Genomic DNA, 19,460 nt, shown 5'->3' with positions numbered 1-19,460 from the left:
TGTCGCATGTGCAATTGTGCCATTTTCTGTCAAATTACCACTGAATGTTTTTCCACAGGTTTAGGAAAGAGGAAGCGGGTGATGGATGAGAAGGATTTGATGACGCCTCTGGAGTTGGGGTACGGGTCATTTCAATCCGTACCGTCGAGCACTTCACTTGCTTTTATTTTGATGTTTTAATTAATGTCTTTTCATGACTGTTGTTATCACAAACCAAGGTGGCGGAGAGAAACGCGAATCAAAAACATGTCAGGGCGGCCTCAGGGGGATGTGGCCTACTACGCACCATGTGGCAAGAAACTGAGACAATACCCAGATGTGATGAAGGTATGCTCAAGCAAACCAATGTAAACTGTTTTTTTTGACCCAATTTCCACATTTGCCCAAGCTACTTGTACCCCTATGACTCCCATTCAGCTTCCTGTGACCCTAATAGCGAGAAGTTATTCTTAGCGTCTTTTTTTGTGCCACTTTCCTCACCTCTCCCTTCACAAAGCAATGATTAATGATTCGTGTTGGGATGCACAGCTTTGGCCTCATTTGTACAGCACGTTGCAGTTAATGTTTATTTGGTTCAACAGCGATTGTCAAACCGCCTCTAGTACAGTGGTCCAAATAGAAAAAAATGACTGCTCAGTAGTACCCACTCACTGCTCATCCATCAGTCAGCAGGCTATTAAAAAAGAATGTCAGTCCACGGAGAAGTAAGAAAGAGCCTGAAATGTGCACCCCAAGGTCACAAATGTTTTTCCTTCCATAAGAGCTTTTGCTCTTTTTGTTACTGTCCTTTAGCTTTTATCGTGATTAGCAAGGCTGCACAGATGCACTGTAACTGTAGACTCCCACCCGTCCCCAGTCTAGCCTCCCAGCTGCTTTTCAATGTCGCCAATTTCGTCTTTTTCTGCCTAAACCAACGCCATTTATTATTTTCTCTTCTGTAGTATCTATCCAGAAATGGAATAAGTGGCATCACGCGTGATAATTTTAGCTTCAGTGCAAAGATCAGGGTTGGTGACTTCTATGAAGCCAGAGAAGGACCCCAGGTGAACGCCTTTCATCTCTCTCCCTCTCTCTTATATGAAAAGACATTTGAGCATTTATTGGTATCCCTGATATCCATCTTAAGGTCAATGAACTAATAAGTGCTTTGCACTCAGTAGTAGAACAACTGTGCTTTAAGAGTATCGTTAGTAATAAGGCATAGTGATTCTACCGTACACCCTAACCATTCCACTTGTGCCCTTAATTGTCTCACTATTGAGGATAACAAGCACACAAATATTAAGTTGGGCATCCTTGATATGAAATACATGTTCAAATGGCATTCCCGACTCTCCATCTCTATCTCCCCCTCTCCTTGATCCCTGTTCAGGCTGAGCAAGGGGCAGGGACAGGAATCATGCAGAGGCCTAGTTAATAATCAGATGACCTCACTTCCACAGGTGGCCTGTGTTGCCATGTTACTTGCTTTCTATACCTACCTAAAACTCAACAAGAACTTTGATTACATATTTAAAATAATACATTTCCAATGAAACATTCCTGATTTTTTGATTCCTATTTAAATTCTTCCTGAATGTTAACAAGTTGTTCACCACTTTCCCCTCCCAAACTCTCTCTGGATGTATTTCCTGTCTCTCCAGGGTTTACAGTGGAACCTGTTAAATGAAGAGGAAGTCATTCCTCACATTTTGGCAATGGAGGGCCGCCGGGGTCGTCCCCCCAATTCAGAACGCCAGTTAGCAGGCGACAGTGCCAAAGCTAACCGGCGGAGGAAAGGCCGACCCCCAAATGTGGGCGACCCCTTGGTCCCGGAAGGTCCCAGTCCCAGTGAGGTCAAACTCTTGCGCAAATTAGAAGCTCAAGGTCAGTAGAGCCCTCGCTCGTATCTATCTGTTGGGTCATGTTGAGAAAATAATCATCAAAGAAGCAGCAAAACTCCTCGTAGTACCAATTGACTGTTTGCTAATATTTCCTTGTTTCCTTCATGTTGCTGTTTCTCTTATTTTTTTCACCTTATGAAAGTCTCCGACAGTGGTTCTTAACCTTGTTGAAGGTACCAAAGCCTGCCAGTTTCATATGCACATTCACCGAACCCCTCTTTAGTGAAAAATAAAATGATTTCTTTCAAATTCAAGACATAGATGTTTTTTACTGATGCACAAAGTGAGCCGTGCATGAACATCACCTTTTTAAAAGAACAAAGCCAACACAATGCATGCATGAACTCACAACACTGACTTCTGCTGTTGCCTTTGCGAGACCAGTTCAGATATGTCGTCACAAATTTACACGATAAATCAGGTGTGTTTGGACCTCCGCAGTGGAGGCTCTACCGAACCCCTGAGACCCCTAGGGTTCGCTCGAACCCAGGTTAAGAACCACTGCTCTAAACCACTCAATCATTTAGTATCTCAACCATGGTTACTTTTTATGTCGTCGACATCTGTGGATGTTGGATAAAAAGTATCCAGCCTTTTTCGACAACATTAGGCATACAAAGTTTTAAAACCCAGGGAGTAATATAAAAAAAATATCACCAGGAAAAATAAATACTCAAAAGGTCAGATACAAGAAGAGTCAACTTAAGTACAATAACTAAGCAGTTGTACTTCTCACCACTGTTGTTGATCCACTTTTAAATCAACACAACCCCTTCATTATCATTATTTCAGAAAAGGAAGGTCAGGCTTAAGAATTCCTCACTGACAACTTATCTCTTTTTCGGTGTTCAGAAATAGCCCGACAGGCAGCCCAGATGAAACTGATGAGAAAACTAGAAAAGCAGGCACTGGCACGTGCTGCCAAAGAAGCTAGAAAACAACAAGGTAGGTACTTTTTTTTGTCCGATCTACTGGTCAGTCATTGCGTTTATTATTTTATACTGTGAAAGCTGTTTTGAGTTAAGGTCCATCTACTAGTGTGCTGTTTGTCCTCACTCGTAAGATGCCCTAGTCGATTGACAAGGCTGTGCTCGTAGAATAAAAGTCTTAAAAGTAATGTTCTTTTCCGCTCCTGTTTTTTATTCATTATTGTATATGCATTCAAGTAGGTCAACTCGGGCATACTAGTTGAACAACTCCATGTTACTCGTGAGAGAATACTGCAGTAGATTTCAGATTTGCAAACAAACTAATGTGATTAGACATTTTACTCTAGAAATAATGACCTTTCGGGATTAAACTATTTAATGTGAACACTGAATAATGAAAGTTATTCTTAATCATTAAAATACCATTTGGTTAATCGGCTTTTACATACTGGTTTATTAACCATTACAGAAAGATAAAATGACAATTACTATTTGTAATTAGCGGTGCTCTTAATTTGACGAAACAACGAAACATCGGGTACTCAAAAAACGTTGCTTTGCACTGTTAACCAGTTAAAGGGAATGGGGTGTGATTTCCCCTGGCAGATGAGATTTGTACATCATCAATACATTGATTTTAGTCATCAAACTCACCTTTTGGTATTTCCACAAAATACATGTTGGCAAAGTAAACTACACCAGCTATTGTTAGCAAAAACATACATTCAGTTTCATTTTGACTATGCACAAAGTCCAGTCATATCGTAAGTCGATATGTAAAAAAAAATTTAACCACTGCGTTCCCTGATTGATCAAGTGACTTTTGTTGATTGCCAACCCATAATTCACATTCAGACACACAGATTCTTGTCTCACACCGACTGTGGAAGTTGACAGCATGAAAGATGCCAACCAAGCCTTTTAGGCGCAATTAAAGGCTACTAAATCTGTCACTGGGATACATCTGGGAGTCCAGCTGTGTAGGCCAATTTTGTAGTTAATCATATAAACTCTGAATTCTTGCAGCGATTATGGCAGCAGAGGAGAGACGGAAGCAAAAAGAGCAGATCAAGATTCTCAAGCAGCAGGTATGTAGATATACACCATGTGTTTGAAACCCAGTCAGAAATGCTCAGTAGATCTATTCTGATTCTATTCTTTTCTGCTAGCATTAAATACTGTTGTCTTTTTACCTAAATGAACAACGATATTGTCATGTCAAGTAATTTTATCCATTTTTACACAGGAGGGGTTAAATTTAACTCATTTAAATCGTAGGGTTGCGTACTCTGATGATGTCCCGTGTCTACTAAAATGGAGTTGAGATTTTCCTGTGTGTTAAATCAAGATAAAATAGGAGTCTTGACTGTAACTATTTTAATGGGGCAATGGTACCAGTGTTCAAGTGAGCTTGAAACAGTTCCCACAATTATCAGTATTTCCACTACATTTGTAATGGCTCCCGCAGAAACATAGTACATCTGTTGGTGTTTTGATGGGTCATGGGAAAAATCTCAAAACAAGTCCGTCATGAAGATTGGTGCCTGAGGCACGAGTTTGATTTATTCTGCAACCATGCACATAATTTATAACATTCAAACTTCAAATCAGCTTTTCCTATTAAAATGAAATAATAAAATTGCCGTTTATTTTTTTAGAGTTGCAATAAATGGCATCCATAGTATTTGACTTTTTTTTAAAAATGCATTAATTACACTTAGAGTGTAAATAATTAAACAGTATTTTTCTGCATTATTTTACTTACGTTGACATTTTGCTGTTCCTTTTGGCACGTGTGCCTTGACCATCTAGTGGAAGTATAATACAGACATATAAATATACATTGTTAGCATCAAGCCAAAGGGACATATCTAAGGCAAAACTATGAGGTTGTTACAACTTATATTTCTCCTGGTTTTATTTATTTTTTATGTTTGAAGGGTGAATGGCAAACAGCTTGAAGCCTCTTTTTTGGGAGGATTCTTTGAAGGGGCCTGAGGGCATGCGGGGATTGGTAACAGTGTAAGCAAGCGTAAAACAACAAAATAAGTGGTGTAAAATACAAAAGCGCTTTCTCTTTTCTCTTAAACAATAAAGATTCATCTGTTAATGGCAATAGATTCATCTGTTAATGGCAGACAGACTTTCCTAATTTATTTCATATACGTAGCCACTAATTGTGATGATGTCATTGGGCAAATTGACCCAAAACATTATTGTGTCTGCATTGCAAATTGACCCAAAACATACTGTGTCTGCATAGTAACAACAAATGTTTATTTTGTTCCACCCACAGGAAAAGATCAAACGTATTCAGCAGATTCGGATGGAGAAAGAACTCAGGGCACAGCAAATTTTGGAGGTATAGAATCTGACCACCTGATTAAGCAGAACATTCCTGGATAGTTGCAGGCCCTCCGACGACTATAGTATTTTTAATCTTCCTAAAGCTCATTACTGAATAGTGGCCTGCTTTGGAGGCATTGCGTCTTCCTAGGCATAATTCCATATGGAACTAATGCTAAATTGGTCTTGGTTGACGGCTGTTGAATATTAAAATGGCGGTTGGTTCCTCTTCAGACCTTATTTAAATTGGACAGAAAAGTATTTTTTTCCACATCAGACAACAGTAACATTTCAGCGTAAGTGGGTCGAGTGGAAAGAGAAAAAAAAGGTGCCACACACACAAGGACATGCTTACACATACACAGACGCACATATCCAGGCGCTCGCAATTATAATGCCGCAGCTTCAAAGTGTTTTAGGACTAAATCAATTTTGAGTCGACACGGTTGACAAGACCCCCTTAACAGGAAGCTTTGACGTTTTCACAATTACGTGTTAAAGAGATACATAATTCATTGGCAGTGTTTTACAAATGTGACATTCCAGGGATCTGCAAACTTTGGGCTGAAGCCATGGCAGAAGCCAAGCTCTTCTGAGACTGATTGACATGTGTCAGTTATTGACTTGAATCTTTATTTGCAGGCCAAGAGGAGAAAGAAGGAAGAAGCGGCCAATGCCAAAATATTGGAAGCTGAAAAACGAATCAAGGTATGACCAAAGCCCTAGGATGAATTTCACTAGTTTATAAACATTGTCCTCATTTAAAGGATGATTCCACATTAGGAGAAGGTTTATTAAGGAGAAGCTATTCATTGATCATCCTCTTGGTCATTGTTGCTTGCTCGAGCTGTACAGGGTTTGAAATTGAAGCCTGTTATTACTATTAATATATTCATAATGTAACTTTTTTGGGTGACATTTCATATTTATTAATATCTAGCATCTCTGTACTACATTTGCATTCCTGGCTGTGACTGTGTACTCACCTTACTTCCTAAATCAAGGCATCGCAAATAGCAAACAGTTTAAAATATCTTTTGATCCACAGTGTGGAAGTGTCAGCAACCAAAATTATTTCATTTCAATTATGTATAAATCATCAATAGATTTACCGGTCACACTTGCACGAGTGAATGAAAACTTTAACTCGTGCTGTCTCATCTCATGTTTTAGGGGCAAAATGTGAACATTTAGTGGCAGTCTGGAGCCCAGCTTTATTGGGGAGATCTCAACTTGTGCACTGTTTTGTCTTACTAGTAATATGGACAGCGAGGATGCCCGAGTTGTCCCATTAGTTAGTACTCTATCCAAAAGATTACTTAGGCAATTTCATTGCTGAGCTTTTTTGTCTTACGCCAAAGCTCGCTCGTGGCGTGGCTTCTAAAAAACAATCTAGGGATTGGCAGGAGTATCACAGTGCATTGATCTTCCCCCCTCATCTCTCTTTTGTCTCCAAGGAAAAGGAGCTGAGAAGACAGCAGGCGGAGATCCTGAAGCACCAGGTAGGCTCACTACAACTTATCCGCTAGTTACTGCTCAACAAAAAAAGCAATTTGCCTCTGTGTGTGCCTGCGTGTGCGTGTGTGTGTGTGTGTGTGTGTGTGTGTGTGTGTGTGTGTGTGTGTGTGTATGCGCGTGTGTGTGTGTTTGGCTTTCTTTCCGTCTGTGTTTTAAGTAAGTGTGTGAAAGTGTGTGTGTAAAAATCAAACATCAGCTTCTAATGAAAGTCATGAGTAATTTTGAATATGAAAACACTATGCTTTCTAGTTCTGGATTTTACTTCTGTTTCATAATATTTTGCCAACTCTCTCTGCCAGGAGTTGGAGAGGCATAGACTAGATATGGTATGGGTATGTTTATTTTTGTACATCTAACACCTGCATCGTGTAACTGGTTGTGTTATGGTTGTCATAGCAATGCATTAAGTGTAGCACTGGCTGCTGTCATACTACATTCTTCTGCATGGCTTTCCAGCAAAACAAAAGAGAAAAAAAGTCAGTATGCTGCCTTCATCTGCTCGTCCTGAGGGACAACTGACCGTGTCACATTGGCCAGGCAGCTTCTGTCCCCCTCCCCCATTACCTCCGCCTACCCCCCGCCCCCTCTTCTACTCAGAATGCATTGCAAAGACTCCTAGTCAAATCACACTCACTGTGTCTCAAAAGTGCACTCGAGGAGTTTCCATCCATTACACACATCGTCTTAATTGTTGTATTGGAGTAGCGTGTGTTGCTCATGAGTGGGGTTGCAAAATTGCAGGAATTTTCAGACAGGAACTTGAGGTAATGGGATTTAAGGTAGAACCCCGGGTTTCGTAATTACTAGTCCCTTCCATAATGTCCCAATCACCTTTTTTTTTTATAGTTTTGCTGCGAGTTCTTTTGTGAATTCTGTCGCATTTCTCGCAGTCTTTATCTGGCGCTCAGACCTTTAAAATCAAATCATGCCAGGTCTCACCAAAGGTCTCACTATCTTTGGTCTTATGGTGGCTTATTTAGCAGTCACGCACAAGGTATTTTGTGTATATCGAGTGTGATTACTAAATACACTACCATGTGGCCTGAGAAAGTGTGGTGAAATCGATATTACACTGCTTGCTTTCATTTTGAAAGTCTGAGTCACATCTATGTTGCGCCTGAGTTGCTGAGAAGACCAGGGAACGCATAATAAATGTTTGTATTCTAATCTGGCCTTTTTACACATTCTGCAAAAATGCTTCGGATGAACGTGCACAGATTCTTGGAAAAGATGCATGCCATTCCTATTAATTCCTATGATTTCTATGAAAATTGACTGCAAAATGTTTACCCTTTTGCAAACCTAGTCATGAGTGATTGACAATTTGGCCCAGTCATCAAGCTTGTGTCAGTTTGCCCATATATCTGTTCTGCCATCCGAGCGCTGGACTTGAATCTGCCCCAGCCTCTCTTATCATTCACCGTTCATGCACACATCTCTGAAAGGCGTTACTTGAAATCATTTTATCTTCATTGTGGACAATTGAGACGCTTCAGTCGGATCTCCCACGTCACTGTCGGCTCATTTGACGGCTGAAACTGCATGTTGCCAGATGATCGCCGTGATCGATTCCACCGTGGGGACAAATGGGTTCTGTAGAGCATTTTCTTTGGGCCTGACTATGCTGCTTATAGCCCTTCTCACAAATGCATAGCTGCAGCTGAATTTAAAAAGGTCTGCCTATCTATCTGTGCCTTAAAATGATTTGTAAGAGCTGTTGAATCAATCCCATTGGACCCACATACAAACTATAAGGGTGCAATTTACTGAAAGTAATATTGGTATTTAAAGAATTGGACGGGCAATTCAAGTGGATCTTATTGTACATGTTTTGATCCATAATAAACCCGTTATCGCAGGTATATGTTTCAGACCCAATTTACGATTGTTGAAAATCCTAGATGAAGAGACACGAGGGGGTGTAACAAAAAAAAAATGAACTGGAAAATCAGTTTTGATTCAAAAGATGCCAACGTATCAGTTTGCACCGAATCGTTCCATTTTAAAATATATTGAGGTATGCATCTAATTATCTAGCTATCATTGAAGGAACTGCCTCATTTATGCTATTATATATTTACAAATGACTGGAAACATTGCACCGTACCCTCTCAAAGTGAGCTGTACTATATCAAAGTGAATTGTAATCCCACTTGCTTTAATCTATTTGTCACTCTCAAAATGATGTTTACAGTAAAAGTGAACCTTAAAAAAAATAAAAATAAACATATTTAGTACATCAAAATGAAAAACCAATCCACCATATCAAAAATCAGATAGCGTAATGCTAACCGTGATGCCTTGAGTTTAATTATTTCTATGGCCAAGCTCAACACAATTTTCACATATAACAAATCAATTTTCCACTTTGAAACTAATTGAAAGGCTACTTTTCTAATAATGTGGCCCAAAAAAACCCACAAATTCCTAACAAGTGTTTTAAATAAAGAAAAGCAGCCCTGTAATGTTAAATATCAAAACATAATAAAAAAACATCACAGAGACTGTAAAAAAAAATCACTCTCACACTGTAATTTTGGTGTGCTAACAAGAATGTCAGGCTCTCCAACCAGCTCCGATCAGCCATTTAACCATGCATGAGCTTTTCAACCATGCTCCTTGAAAGTATTTTCATTTTGGTTGCAAGTCAACGACGCCACTGTATCGTAAAAAGCCATACAAAAAATATAATGAAGCGCTGTATTATATTTGTGAAAAAGACTATCAGATTCCAATTTAGTTAAAAAGAAAACCAACACAAGGACTGCCAGCCTCCCAGCCTGTTTTTCCACCCCCACGTTTCACAGTGTTAAAATGCTCCTAACAACCATTTGAGTCACTGTGCTGGGAATGTTCTTGGCAGGCTGAACTAGTGGTAATTGCGTCCTTTGGTGGATCACAGTGGGAATGACACTCACATACCGTTGAGGGGAAAACCTGAAGAGATCAGATAAAATGATAGTCAGTTACCGGTGATTCTCGTGGCCTTTTGCAGGAGACTATGAATCATCCACCAGTGAACAAAATAGATGTCTCATCCTCAACAGTCTCATACTGTGCTAATACTAAAGCTGCCAAATCCACTGAAGTGCAAATGCTGTTTGTAGCTCATCATTCCTTTTTGTCGTCCCTTCCACTAAATATTATTAGTAAAGCGTCAAATAAATGTCACCAACGACTAATACAATATATTATCTTCTGGCAAACAATATGTTGTCGCTTCTATTCTGTCCGCTTTAGCTTAGATGCACCGTCACTGATTCCAGCTGCTTCTCTTTTTTGAGCCTGTCATCACATCTATTACGTATCGCATCTATGTGTTGCTTTTTGGTTGTCATCGTACTACTGTACTCTTCACGTAATGCTTCCACCATACATGTGACAGTGTATACATGTGAAGCATCGTTTTGTGTTTGTTCCAAGTTTGATTCCTCTAATGAATTTAGAACATTACTGTTGTTTTAATACACACTAAAATTGTATGGCCTCGATCAGGCTATTTGCAGTATGTCCCTGTTACTTACTGTAATGTGCCTTTCTTTTCTGCCACTGTAGGAGAGAGAAAGGAGGAGGCAGCATGTAATGCTGATGAAGGCTGTTGAGGCTCGCAAGAAAGCAGAGGTAGTCATAGGCTGAAAAATTAAAAGACCTACACATGTGCGCACACGCACTGCACCGGGGGTGTGCAAACTTTTTCCAGGCTAAAAACAATCAACCAGGAAAATTATATCCTTGCAATGGTCGCTGTCTGGAGGAATTCAAAATCACTGCTTTTCAGGAAATTAAAACAAACCAAAAAAAAGCCATCCTGTTCAATTACTAATTTGATACGCTAAACAAAAATCCACATTTATTATGCTGTCATTGATTAAAACGGTGTGGACGACGGCCATGAGTGATGAAAGAAATACATAAAACAATGAGCTGACTAAAAGCAGTCCAAGTCCAGTTGTCGTAGTAGTGGTCAGATGTGTGACCCCAACGTTTTTTTTTTTTATAATACGCACGCTTTTACACTGCCCCGCAGTATTTGTCATGGGCCACTGAAAAAGGAAGGCGGGCTGCAAATGGCCTCCGGCCAGTAGTTTGGACACCCCTACGGCGCGACATTAAAACGGATATTCCTCATTCGCCTTCCCGTGTTTTCCCATTATCATTCACTCTTTACCTCCCAAGATTCTGACCCTCAAGCACTTTTCCTTGGAATGCATAGCTGCAATCTAACACTTGTATGCTTTCACACACACATACACAGATGTAGTGCGCTCGTCTAGAATTCTGTACAAATACTTTTCTCCTAATGCTTCTGCAAACTCCGGACTCCTCAGGAGCGCGAGCGCCTGCGGCAAGAAAAAAGGGACGAGAAGCGTCTCAACAAAGAGCGGAAGCTGGAGCAACGCAGGCTGGAATTGGAGATAGCCAGAGAGCTGAAGAAGCCCAATGAAGACATGTGCCTACCTGATCAGAAGGTAGTTAAGATCTTTAGTAATATGTTTACTAATAGCTTTAGTACTATGATTATTTATGTACCATGTTGTTGATGTATTTCTTTCAATGAGCCCTCACACACCGACTGTGGCAAATTTGACTTATGTCATACAAAAACCCTAAATGTCACTCTTTTGACTTGAAATTATTTATTTTCCTAAAGTGAACCAAAATACACAATGTGGATTCACAATACGATAAACAAATAAAACCGCATGAAAATATTATGATTGTTGCTGTCTTAAGTAGGATAGGATGTCACATTCTTTGGTTATAGATGTTTTTATCCAAAAATGACTTGTGTAAAAAAATATCTCATTCATTATTTTGATATAGATAATCATTATGAAGGTATTCTGGAATACAGCGTATGCATGGAAAATGAACTTCTTGCTAAATGTTTTTAGAAGACAAAAGAATGGTTTCGAGGACACAAAATAAGTGATCGTTTTTATTTCTACGCCATCAAGTGGTTAATGGTAGTACTACCGGTACCTAATATTAACCTTATTTGAACTTGAAGAAAACATTCTACCCACATTGTCGTCTTCAGGCGCTCCCTGAGTTCTCCAGAATTCCCGGGCTGATCCTTCCAGGACGTGCAGTGTCCGACTGTTTGATGCTGATGCAGTTCTTGCGAGGATTTGGAAAGGTTTTGGGCCTAGATTTGAATGCTGATGTCCCAACACTGGGTATGCTACAAGAGGGCTTGCTCAATGTGGGTGACAGCATGGGTCAAGTCCAAGATATCCTGGTCAAACTACTCTCTCTGGCAGTCTGTGATCCTGGTTTGCCCCCTGGACAAAAGGTAAGTTAATATAGTATCAACCTTCAGTATTATGTGGGATTCTTTGCATTTCCCCACAATTTTACAACCCAAAGTATGAATGAAAGCTACAAATGAAACACTGTACTTTTGTGCTAGACAAAGACCATGCTGGGGGACCATCTGACGAACGTCGGCATAAACCGGGATAATGTATCTGAGGTGCTGCAGATGTACATGGGGGCTCATTGTGCCAATACCGAATTGGCCCCTCTGGCTCTCAGTCTGAAGACCAAGGCTTTCCAGGCCCACACACCTTCCCAGAAGGCCTCCATCCTGGGATTCCTAGCAAACGAGCTAGCTTGCAGCAAAGTCGTTATCAGGTATCACATGCTTTTAATACCTGCTTGTGTTAATAAATTCTGGTGAAACTTGAACACGAGCTTAAAATTGCTCAAGGATATTACGATATGGTTGCAATGGCCGGAGAGACGACACAGTGGTCGCACAGAGCCATGCCGCCCCAGGTTATACGTCACCTTTATCAGGATGGAGCTCGACCAATGACAGATTTTGTGTATAGTCTGTTTACAAAAGCAGCCAGTGGATCTCACAGTATTGTACCCCTTCATTACAGTGAAATTGATAAAAACCTGGATCAGATGGCAAACATGAGGAAGGATAAAATTATCATGGAGGGAAAACTCAAGAAGTAAGTAGTTTGGCTTTACTGAAGAATGTTGTTTAACTATGGACAATATAACCCTCAAACAATATTTTCCAATCCAGATTGAGAACCATTTATGCCAAACGCACTGGGAAGAGGGAAGCCAGCGTAGGCGTTGAAGACAACCAGTCTCTCGGTACGCCGTCCTCAGCGATCAAACGCAAGAGGAAACTCGGTGGTGACACCGACGACGATGATGACGATGATGATGACAGTGACGATCCTGCTGACGATGACGAAGATGAGGATGAAGAAGACCTTAAGAAGGTTAAAAAAGTGGAAACATATGATGAGGTAAAAAACAAACAAACACAAAACAATCTATAAATGAATGAATAACTCGAGAATAGCTGAATTGCGTTCTGTTGTGTCAGGATGAAGTTGACCAAGCCACAAGTGTGGAAGAGCTAGAAAAGCAGATTGAGAAGTTAGCTAAGGTATTGTTACTTTTATTCATTTTCTTCATGGTAATTGGAAAATATATGTTGGTTGTATAAAGGCAAAATATGAAGTTCTTATTTTGTATCGGGAAATATTTGGTTGCTCAATTATGAACTTGCTGTACACTTTAAATTAGCAAAGTGAATGTCCAAATGAATGCTCTGTCTTACTGCAGCAACATCACCAGACGAGAAGAAAGCTGTTTGAAATATCCCATTCCCTGCGCTCTATGATGTATGGCCAAGATCGGTACCGCCGTCGATATTGGGTACTTCCCCATTGTGGAGGGGTTTTCATTGAAGCTATGGAGAGTGGAGAAGGTAATTATTGTACATTGAGAGACAATGCTGGTCTGATGGCAGTCTTGTTAGATTTTACTACCAGTTCAAGAATTATGTTTCTCTAAATACATATTCAGGGCTTGTCAGTAGTGTAAAATATGCATTCATCCTTTATATTTTCAACCTTCAAAGTCTTATGTTATTGTCTTCTCTTTCATGCAGCTCCAGAGGAACTAGAGGAGGAGCGACAGAGGCGTAGAAAAGCAGCAGAGGAGGTCAAGGTCAAAGATGAACCTCAGGAGATTGAACTGGAGAAGGACAAACCTGTCTCGCATTCTGGCCTCGCACATAGCTTGCAACAACAGAAGGAAGAGGGGAACGAGCACGAAGAGAGGAAGGACTCCCCAATCACCTTCTACCAACAACAAGCTTATGTGTCTCAACTTTGTCCAGGTGCCCCCAGAGAAACAGTAAAGGCGGAAGACCAGGGGAGCCCTCACGTTGGAGAGAATGACAACCGTACGCGTTCTCCTATTGCCACAAATAACGTGACGTCATACTCCCCCTCTCGCAATACCTCTGAGCCCGCAGCGGCAAAAACGGCTGTGATTGTCAGTCAGGACACTTCAAATGTGCCCGGGCCGATCTCGACCTCCCTCTCCGCTCGTTGCCCTCCGGTCCTGCGTGAAAGCCCGGGGAACACTCCTCCGGCCTCTTCCCCAACTCCATCCCAGCAACTCTCCCTCCAATCCAACGACCAACTGCTTCGGGTTCTGACCGAGAGGAGCGGGCACTGGTTCAGCCTGCTCCCTCGCAACCCCTGCGACCTTTCTTCCCTCACGACGACCCCTCCCGGGGCTCTCGATGCCACTCCCCAGGCGTCCTCCACACCCAGCAAGCCCAGATCTCCTCCAGCGTCACCTGCCCTCCCTCTCACTCCTTCTGCGGCGTCGGCTTCAGTCAGCCCGCACCACCCGGCCGGCCTCCTCACCTACCCTCTCTCAGCACTGCAGGTGAGGTCACTATATATCATTCATTGACAAAATTGAAGCTTTGCTCATAAATGGGAACTTCACATCTTACATCTCAAACTTCCGTATAGTTTTTAACTTAATTACAAATATATCCCCCATAGTAAGTGAAAATCTGCACTATCACTACCATATTGAAAACAATTTCCAAATAGTTCCACCCATCCTACACGCATTTAAACTTATTGCAACGCACCTGTTAAACGCATAGTAATTTAAAATACTTGCAGGCATAGCATATATAATTGTAACATTGAGAAAATGTTTGCACTGAACTGCCTTGACTCGCTGTGGCGATGACTGCAGGTGTAACTTTAAAAGTGTTGTGTGCTGCGCATACCCCTAGGTGGCAGCACTGCCTCAGAGTAGAGTTGCAAAATTCTGGCATAATAGGTTCACTTTATGTTGGTGATAATCCCGATTAAAAGAAACTGAGGAGTTACCTGGACTTTCTTTGTGTGTGGCTCTAATCTACAATCTTTCTGTTCTTTTCCCAGCCAAAGCCGGGCGTTTCATTACTTGGAGTGTCTTTGGGGAGCTGGCCGAGTGGCATGATAAGTCCCAGCTTGCCTCTGTGCAACAGCCCCAATCCCATGTTGGGTCATTCTCTGGAGGGCAACACGGCAGCGAGTGTGTCCAGCAAGAGTGAATCACCTCTACCTCGTCTTGAGAAAAGTTCCTCCATGCCCTCTCCTCCTGCCCTGGAGATTCCAAAATCTCTTGACCACCACACACCCCGACCTATCCCAGAGGGTGAGTCTGACTATATCTGGAAAAAAAATTATTGAGAGCACCACTGAAAATACTTTTCCAGGTGTCACACCAACACGGGATTAGGAGCAACTTTTCTGTACAGTATATGTAGTTGAGTGAAAAGGAGATTGGTGGTAAACCTGCGCTCACTAACACTGATGGTGTTGATCTCTTTTAGACATGTTGAGCGGTTGGTGGCGTATATCTGACGTCGAGGAGCTGCGGGCGCTGGTCGCTGCTCTCCACAGCCGAGGTATCAGAGAGAAAGGCCTCCAGAGGCAGGTGCAGAAATATATCGAGATCATCCCTCAAGTCTGCATTAAACACAGAGATGGTAAGCATCGCATAAAAGCACATTGAACACTCCCTTTAAAGTATATTACTAGAGTGACATCAGTGTTTTTATTGAAATGCCTTTTTTTTTTTGCTTTTGTTTCGGGAAACTCATTTGCGATACGATTGTTGTTTGAATTTGAAAGACAATTATTGTTTTGAGTAACAAGCGTGGTCAATGAAAAGGTGCATCTCAAGGCATCACTATATTTAAATAAAAAAAATAAAGCTGCTAGATTTACGCTAACATCTAATGAACATGTTACTGGATTCATATAATTGCTGTAAAAGTAAACAAAAAGTTTATATCATGGCATTCCATGTTGTTGATGGAAGTCTGCATATATCCATCTAGTGGCCATGATCGAGCTACGGGAACTGGAGGAGAGCCAGGTCAGCGTGGAGTCGGTACGAGGCTGGTGTGTGGAGGAGCAGGCTATGGAGATGGACATAGCCGTGCTCCAGCAGGTGGAGGAACTCGAAAGGAAGGTCACTGCTGCCAGCCTGCAGGTCAAGGTACGTAGCTACGGAAGCATATTGCTGCTCAGCCAGAAAAAAAAACCTGTTCAAGGACATCTTTTAACGCAATAGACGCAATAGTTTTCGCATTTTAACGTGATACGTTTGGCTTCTTCAATTGGTAAAACAGGTCACTGGTGAAGCCCTACGTAGTCTTCTTATTTATATCAATATTAATTAAGACTTGTGGCTTTATTTTTTACTGTGTCACAGATGAGCAGCAGTTATGTAGCAAGTAACTTTGATTTATAATACACAAAAAAACCACGAGTGACCTAATAGGAAATCCTTTTTGTGGTAAAAGCTACATGCTGAAATAGTGACTAAAAAGAAAAATGTAATAGTTAAAAGCGAAAGTTTTCAAAACCAGCCAGAACTCTTAAACCTATGATACGACAATTCTGTCAAATAGCCCACACATGTTTTGGCATGATTGGGTGTTTTTAATACTCAGTAGCGAGTGTCCCAATTTCCTCTCCCAGGGCTGGACCCATCCTGACCCCCAGTCCGAGAGGGAAGATCTGGTGTATTACGAGCACAAACCCCTCTCCAAATCGGGCCCCGCATCCTCATCGGCAAACGGGGGAGACAAGGACGGCAAGGATCATCCCGAGGAGCGGGGGGAGAAGGGCGGGGTGATGCGTCACCCAGACAACCCTCTGGACATAGCAGTGACCCGTCTGGCCAATCTGGAGCGCAACATCGAGAGAAGGTACCTGAGGAGCCCCTTAGGTACCACCATTCAGATCAGGCTGGATAATGTGGGTACGGTCACTGTCCCTGCCCCCGCACCATCCGCTAGTGCTGACAGGGAAGGGTAGGTCATCTCTCCAACCGAAAGCTACCCCGCTCTCACATTAAGCCCCTCTCATCTGTCTGTGTGTGCTTTCCCGTATAACTCCAAAGTTCAGGGTATTGAATGGAGGGCAGCTGGGGACGTCGTTCATATTGCCTCTCACGCATGCACCTGTGCACACTGCTGAAATCCTCTCATACATATAGTAATGCTGATACACAGTCCACACTATTGATTTTTTTTATTTTCACTCATTCACGTATAAAAACTTTAAATACTTATTACTATGCTGAAAAACTCACATATACACTCCTGCAACACTCATGCACACATCGGTGATATTGTTACACACACACCCTGATTTTTTTCCCCCCACCTGCAAATAATTTTTACACTGAAAACATTTTTGTAATACTAAAAGTTTCTCCTACACAGTACTGAAACACTTTCATGCACGCTACCAAAATGCACTCACACACTACTGAAATCCTCACGCAGCCACAATGGAAATTCTCCTACTCTCATATAATATACTGAAATATGCATTAGGGTAGTGGGCATAAGAGTGTCACATGTTTGAGAGCATACAAATTTGTTTACAAAGTAATCCTGAACGACGTCCCTGACGACCCCTCATAGTCTGGGTCCTTTCACCGCAGACTGTTGATGGTGGCTTGTCGCTTTTTATTTTCTTCATTAATTTTGTGCATTTTTGTCCCGAGGGGGAGTGGTATTTCCTGTGTTTTCTACAGTCATCTGCATGGTGTTGTGCATCAGTAACTTTGGCTTTGGTCTACTACTCTCCCGCATACACTTACGCAGGTTTCATCCGTTCACTCCTTTTTGCATGAATGTCCCTTGAAGTGACAAAGTCAGTGTAACCTCTTGCCAGTGGTGTCGCACACTCCCCACAATGTTGTTAACGCTTGGCCAGCTGAAGCTCTGTTGTCTTGTTGGTGCCTGGTTGAACTGATATGTTGCCATCTTCTTGTATATTAATCATTGTGCCAAGTATTTGTAGACTGTTGTGTGTGGCGGCTCTCATTGTCGCCATTGCTTATTATCCGCTAACAGTGGCGAAGAGGAGGTGGCCCACGGTATGAAGGTGTGGAGGAAGGCCCTGATCGAAGTGCGCAGTGCCGCCCAGCTAGCCATGTGTATCCAGCAACTACAGAAGTCCATCGCTTGGGAGCGCTCCATCATGAAAGTGGTGAGCAGAAGGACTCTTTGTTTTATTTATTTTTTATTGAAAACGATATTTGTACTTTGTTACTTCTTATCACCTGCAAGCAAAAGATAAGGATCATGTGCTGCAATAACGACCACAAAAGCGTATTTGCTTTTAACGGATGCACTTGTTGTTCAGTACTGTCAGATATGCAGGAAGGGAGACAACGAGGACCTCCTGCTTCTCTGTGACGGCTGCGACAAAGGCTGCCACACTTACTGTCACAAACCCAAAATCACCAGCATCCCTGAGGGAGACTGGTACTGCCCGGCCTGCATAACTAAGGTATCATCCATCCGCCATAACAGCATTCTTCCTCACAATTCAGCCCACCACTGGTGTAGAACGACTGCTCGTGCCACTATCGGCCAGCTTGTCCAACCTCAAGCTGGATCGATTGGAACTTTTGAATTGTTAACATTTATTGCCTCACTAATACTACTTGTATCAACTGGTGAATAGTTTTGCTTCATTAATAACATATAGTGTTGTCCAAGGAGTCTGCCAAAGTTAGTGTGCAGAAATATCATGCCGTGCTAAATCTCGAGAAAATTGTATCCACTCTATCCAGGCAAGTGGTCCAACTCCCAAAAACAAGAAACCTCCATGCAGGCCAGTCGCATCCAGCGTGGGTGCAAATAAGAAAGGTGGCGAGTCTAAGAAGAATGGGAAGCATGCGGGAAATGGGGACGTGTCTGAGGACGACCCGGCCAGCGCCGGCAGCATGCCCAAGAAAAGCTCAAAAGACAACAGTCGCAATAGGAAGAGTGAGGAGGGCTCAACCGCTCTGCCGGGACCAAATCAGGAGAGTCCCGTATGTGTCAAAAGAGCCAAGACTGCTCGAGACAACAACAGGGACCTGGGTTTATGCAGGTAGTATGGACTTCATTCTTGCTACTTTGACTCACTCTTGCTACACTTAAAGCTTGTTCGTCATGGCCAACAATCATGGTCTTAGTATCTTGGTTTTATGATTGCTTCTGCTACTCCATAAAGTTTTTGACCAAGATTGGTTTGTGTTATGAGTATAAAATATCCGTTCAATTATATTTTTGAACCCTTCTAATTCCAGTCTTTTTGCACCATACACATCTTGGAAATAACCTTGAAAATGACATTTTATGTATTCATCTTTGTAATAAAGTGTGTATTGACTTGACCAGGGTTCTCCTTGCTGAGCTGGAGCGACATCAAGACGCCTGGCCTTTCCTGACGCCTGTCAACCTCAAGTCAGTTCCTGGCTATAAGAAGGTCATCAAAAAGCCCATGGATTTCTCCACCATACGTGAGAAGCTCGTGAGCAGCCAGTGAGTTTCCCTGTCTTTTAGCACAATTGCCTTCCTGCATTATTCAACAGCAGCAGGTTCAGGAATGCCCAATAACTAGACAAGCATTCTTACATGTTATTTCGCACCTCAATT

The 19,460-nt window shown here is 41.9% G+C and overlaps 1 protein-coding gene across 9 annotated transcripts in view; it reads left to right on the top strand.

The window, feature by feature from the left end:
• baz2ba (bromodomain adjacent to zinc finger domain, 2Ba) overlaps nt 1–19,460 on the top strand; it is a 77,158-nt gene that overhangs the window by 55,926 nt on the left and 1,772 nt on the right. For 3 of the 9 annotated variants that reach the window (XM_088370676.1, XM_088370677.1, XM_088370675.1), the window contains 27 exons: nt 59–119; nt 219–327; nt 942–1,043; nt 1,644–1,866; nt 2,736–2,828; nt 3,839–3,900; nt 5,109–5,174; nt 5,801–5,866; nt 6,616–6,660; nt 6,976–7,002; nt 10,232–10,297; nt 11,005–11,145; nt 11,718–11,972; nt 12,090–12,313; nt 12,568–12,642; nt 12,720–12,951; nt 13,032–13,094; nt 13,274–13,418; nt 13,602–14,392; nt 14,908–15,163; nt 15,342–15,497; nt 15,852–16,012; nt 16,498–16,832; nt 17,886–18,021; nt 18,178–18,324; nt 18,611–18,912; nt 19,203–19,346. In XM_088370676.1, the coding sequence (XP_088226802.1) occupies nt 59–119; nt 219–327; nt 942–1,043; nt 1,644–1,866; nt 2,736–2,828; nt 3,839–3,900; nt 5,109–5,174; nt 5,801–5,866; nt 6,616–6,660; nt 6,976–7,002; nt 10,232–10,297; nt 11,005–11,145; nt 11,718–11,972; nt 12,090–12,313; nt 12,568–12,642; nt 12,720–12,951; nt 13,032–13,094; nt 13,274–13,418; nt 13,602–14,392; nt 14,908–15,163; nt 15,342–15,497; nt 15,852–16,012; nt 16,498–16,832; nt 17,886–18,021; nt 18,178–18,324; nt 18,611–18,912; nt 19,203–19,346 (4,483 nt within the window). Of the gene's footprint in view, nt 1–58; nt 120–218; nt 328–941; nt 1,044–1,643; nt 1,867–2,735; nt 2,829–3,838; nt 3,901–5,108; nt 5,175–5,800; nt 5,867–6,615; nt 6,661–6,975; nt 7,003–10,231; nt 10,298–11,004; nt 11,146–11,717; nt 11,973–12,089; nt 12,314–12,567; nt 12,643–12,719; nt 12,952–13,031; nt 13,095–13,273; nt 13,419–13,601; nt 14,393–14,907; nt 15,164–15,341; nt 15,498–15,851; nt 16,013–16,497; nt 16,833–17,533; nt 17,634–17,885; nt 18,022–18,177; nt 18,325–18,610; nt 18,913–19,202; nt 19,347–19,460 lie in introns of those variants that run through there. The other 6 variants (XM_088370680.1, XM_088370684.1, XM_088370679.1 and 3 more) reach the window with 6 other exon arrangements.

Source organism: Syngnathus floridae, chromosome 3 (assembly GCF_059516105.1).
Source record: "Syngnathus floridae isolate MCC-2025c chromosome 3, RoL_Sflo_1.0, whole genome shotgun sequence".
NCBI classification, from domain to species: Eukaryota; Metazoa; Chordata; class Actinopteri; order Syngnathiformes; family Syngnathidae; genus Syngnathus; species Syngnathus floridae.
This window is presented reverse-complemented; position numbering and strand designations above follow the sequence as displayed.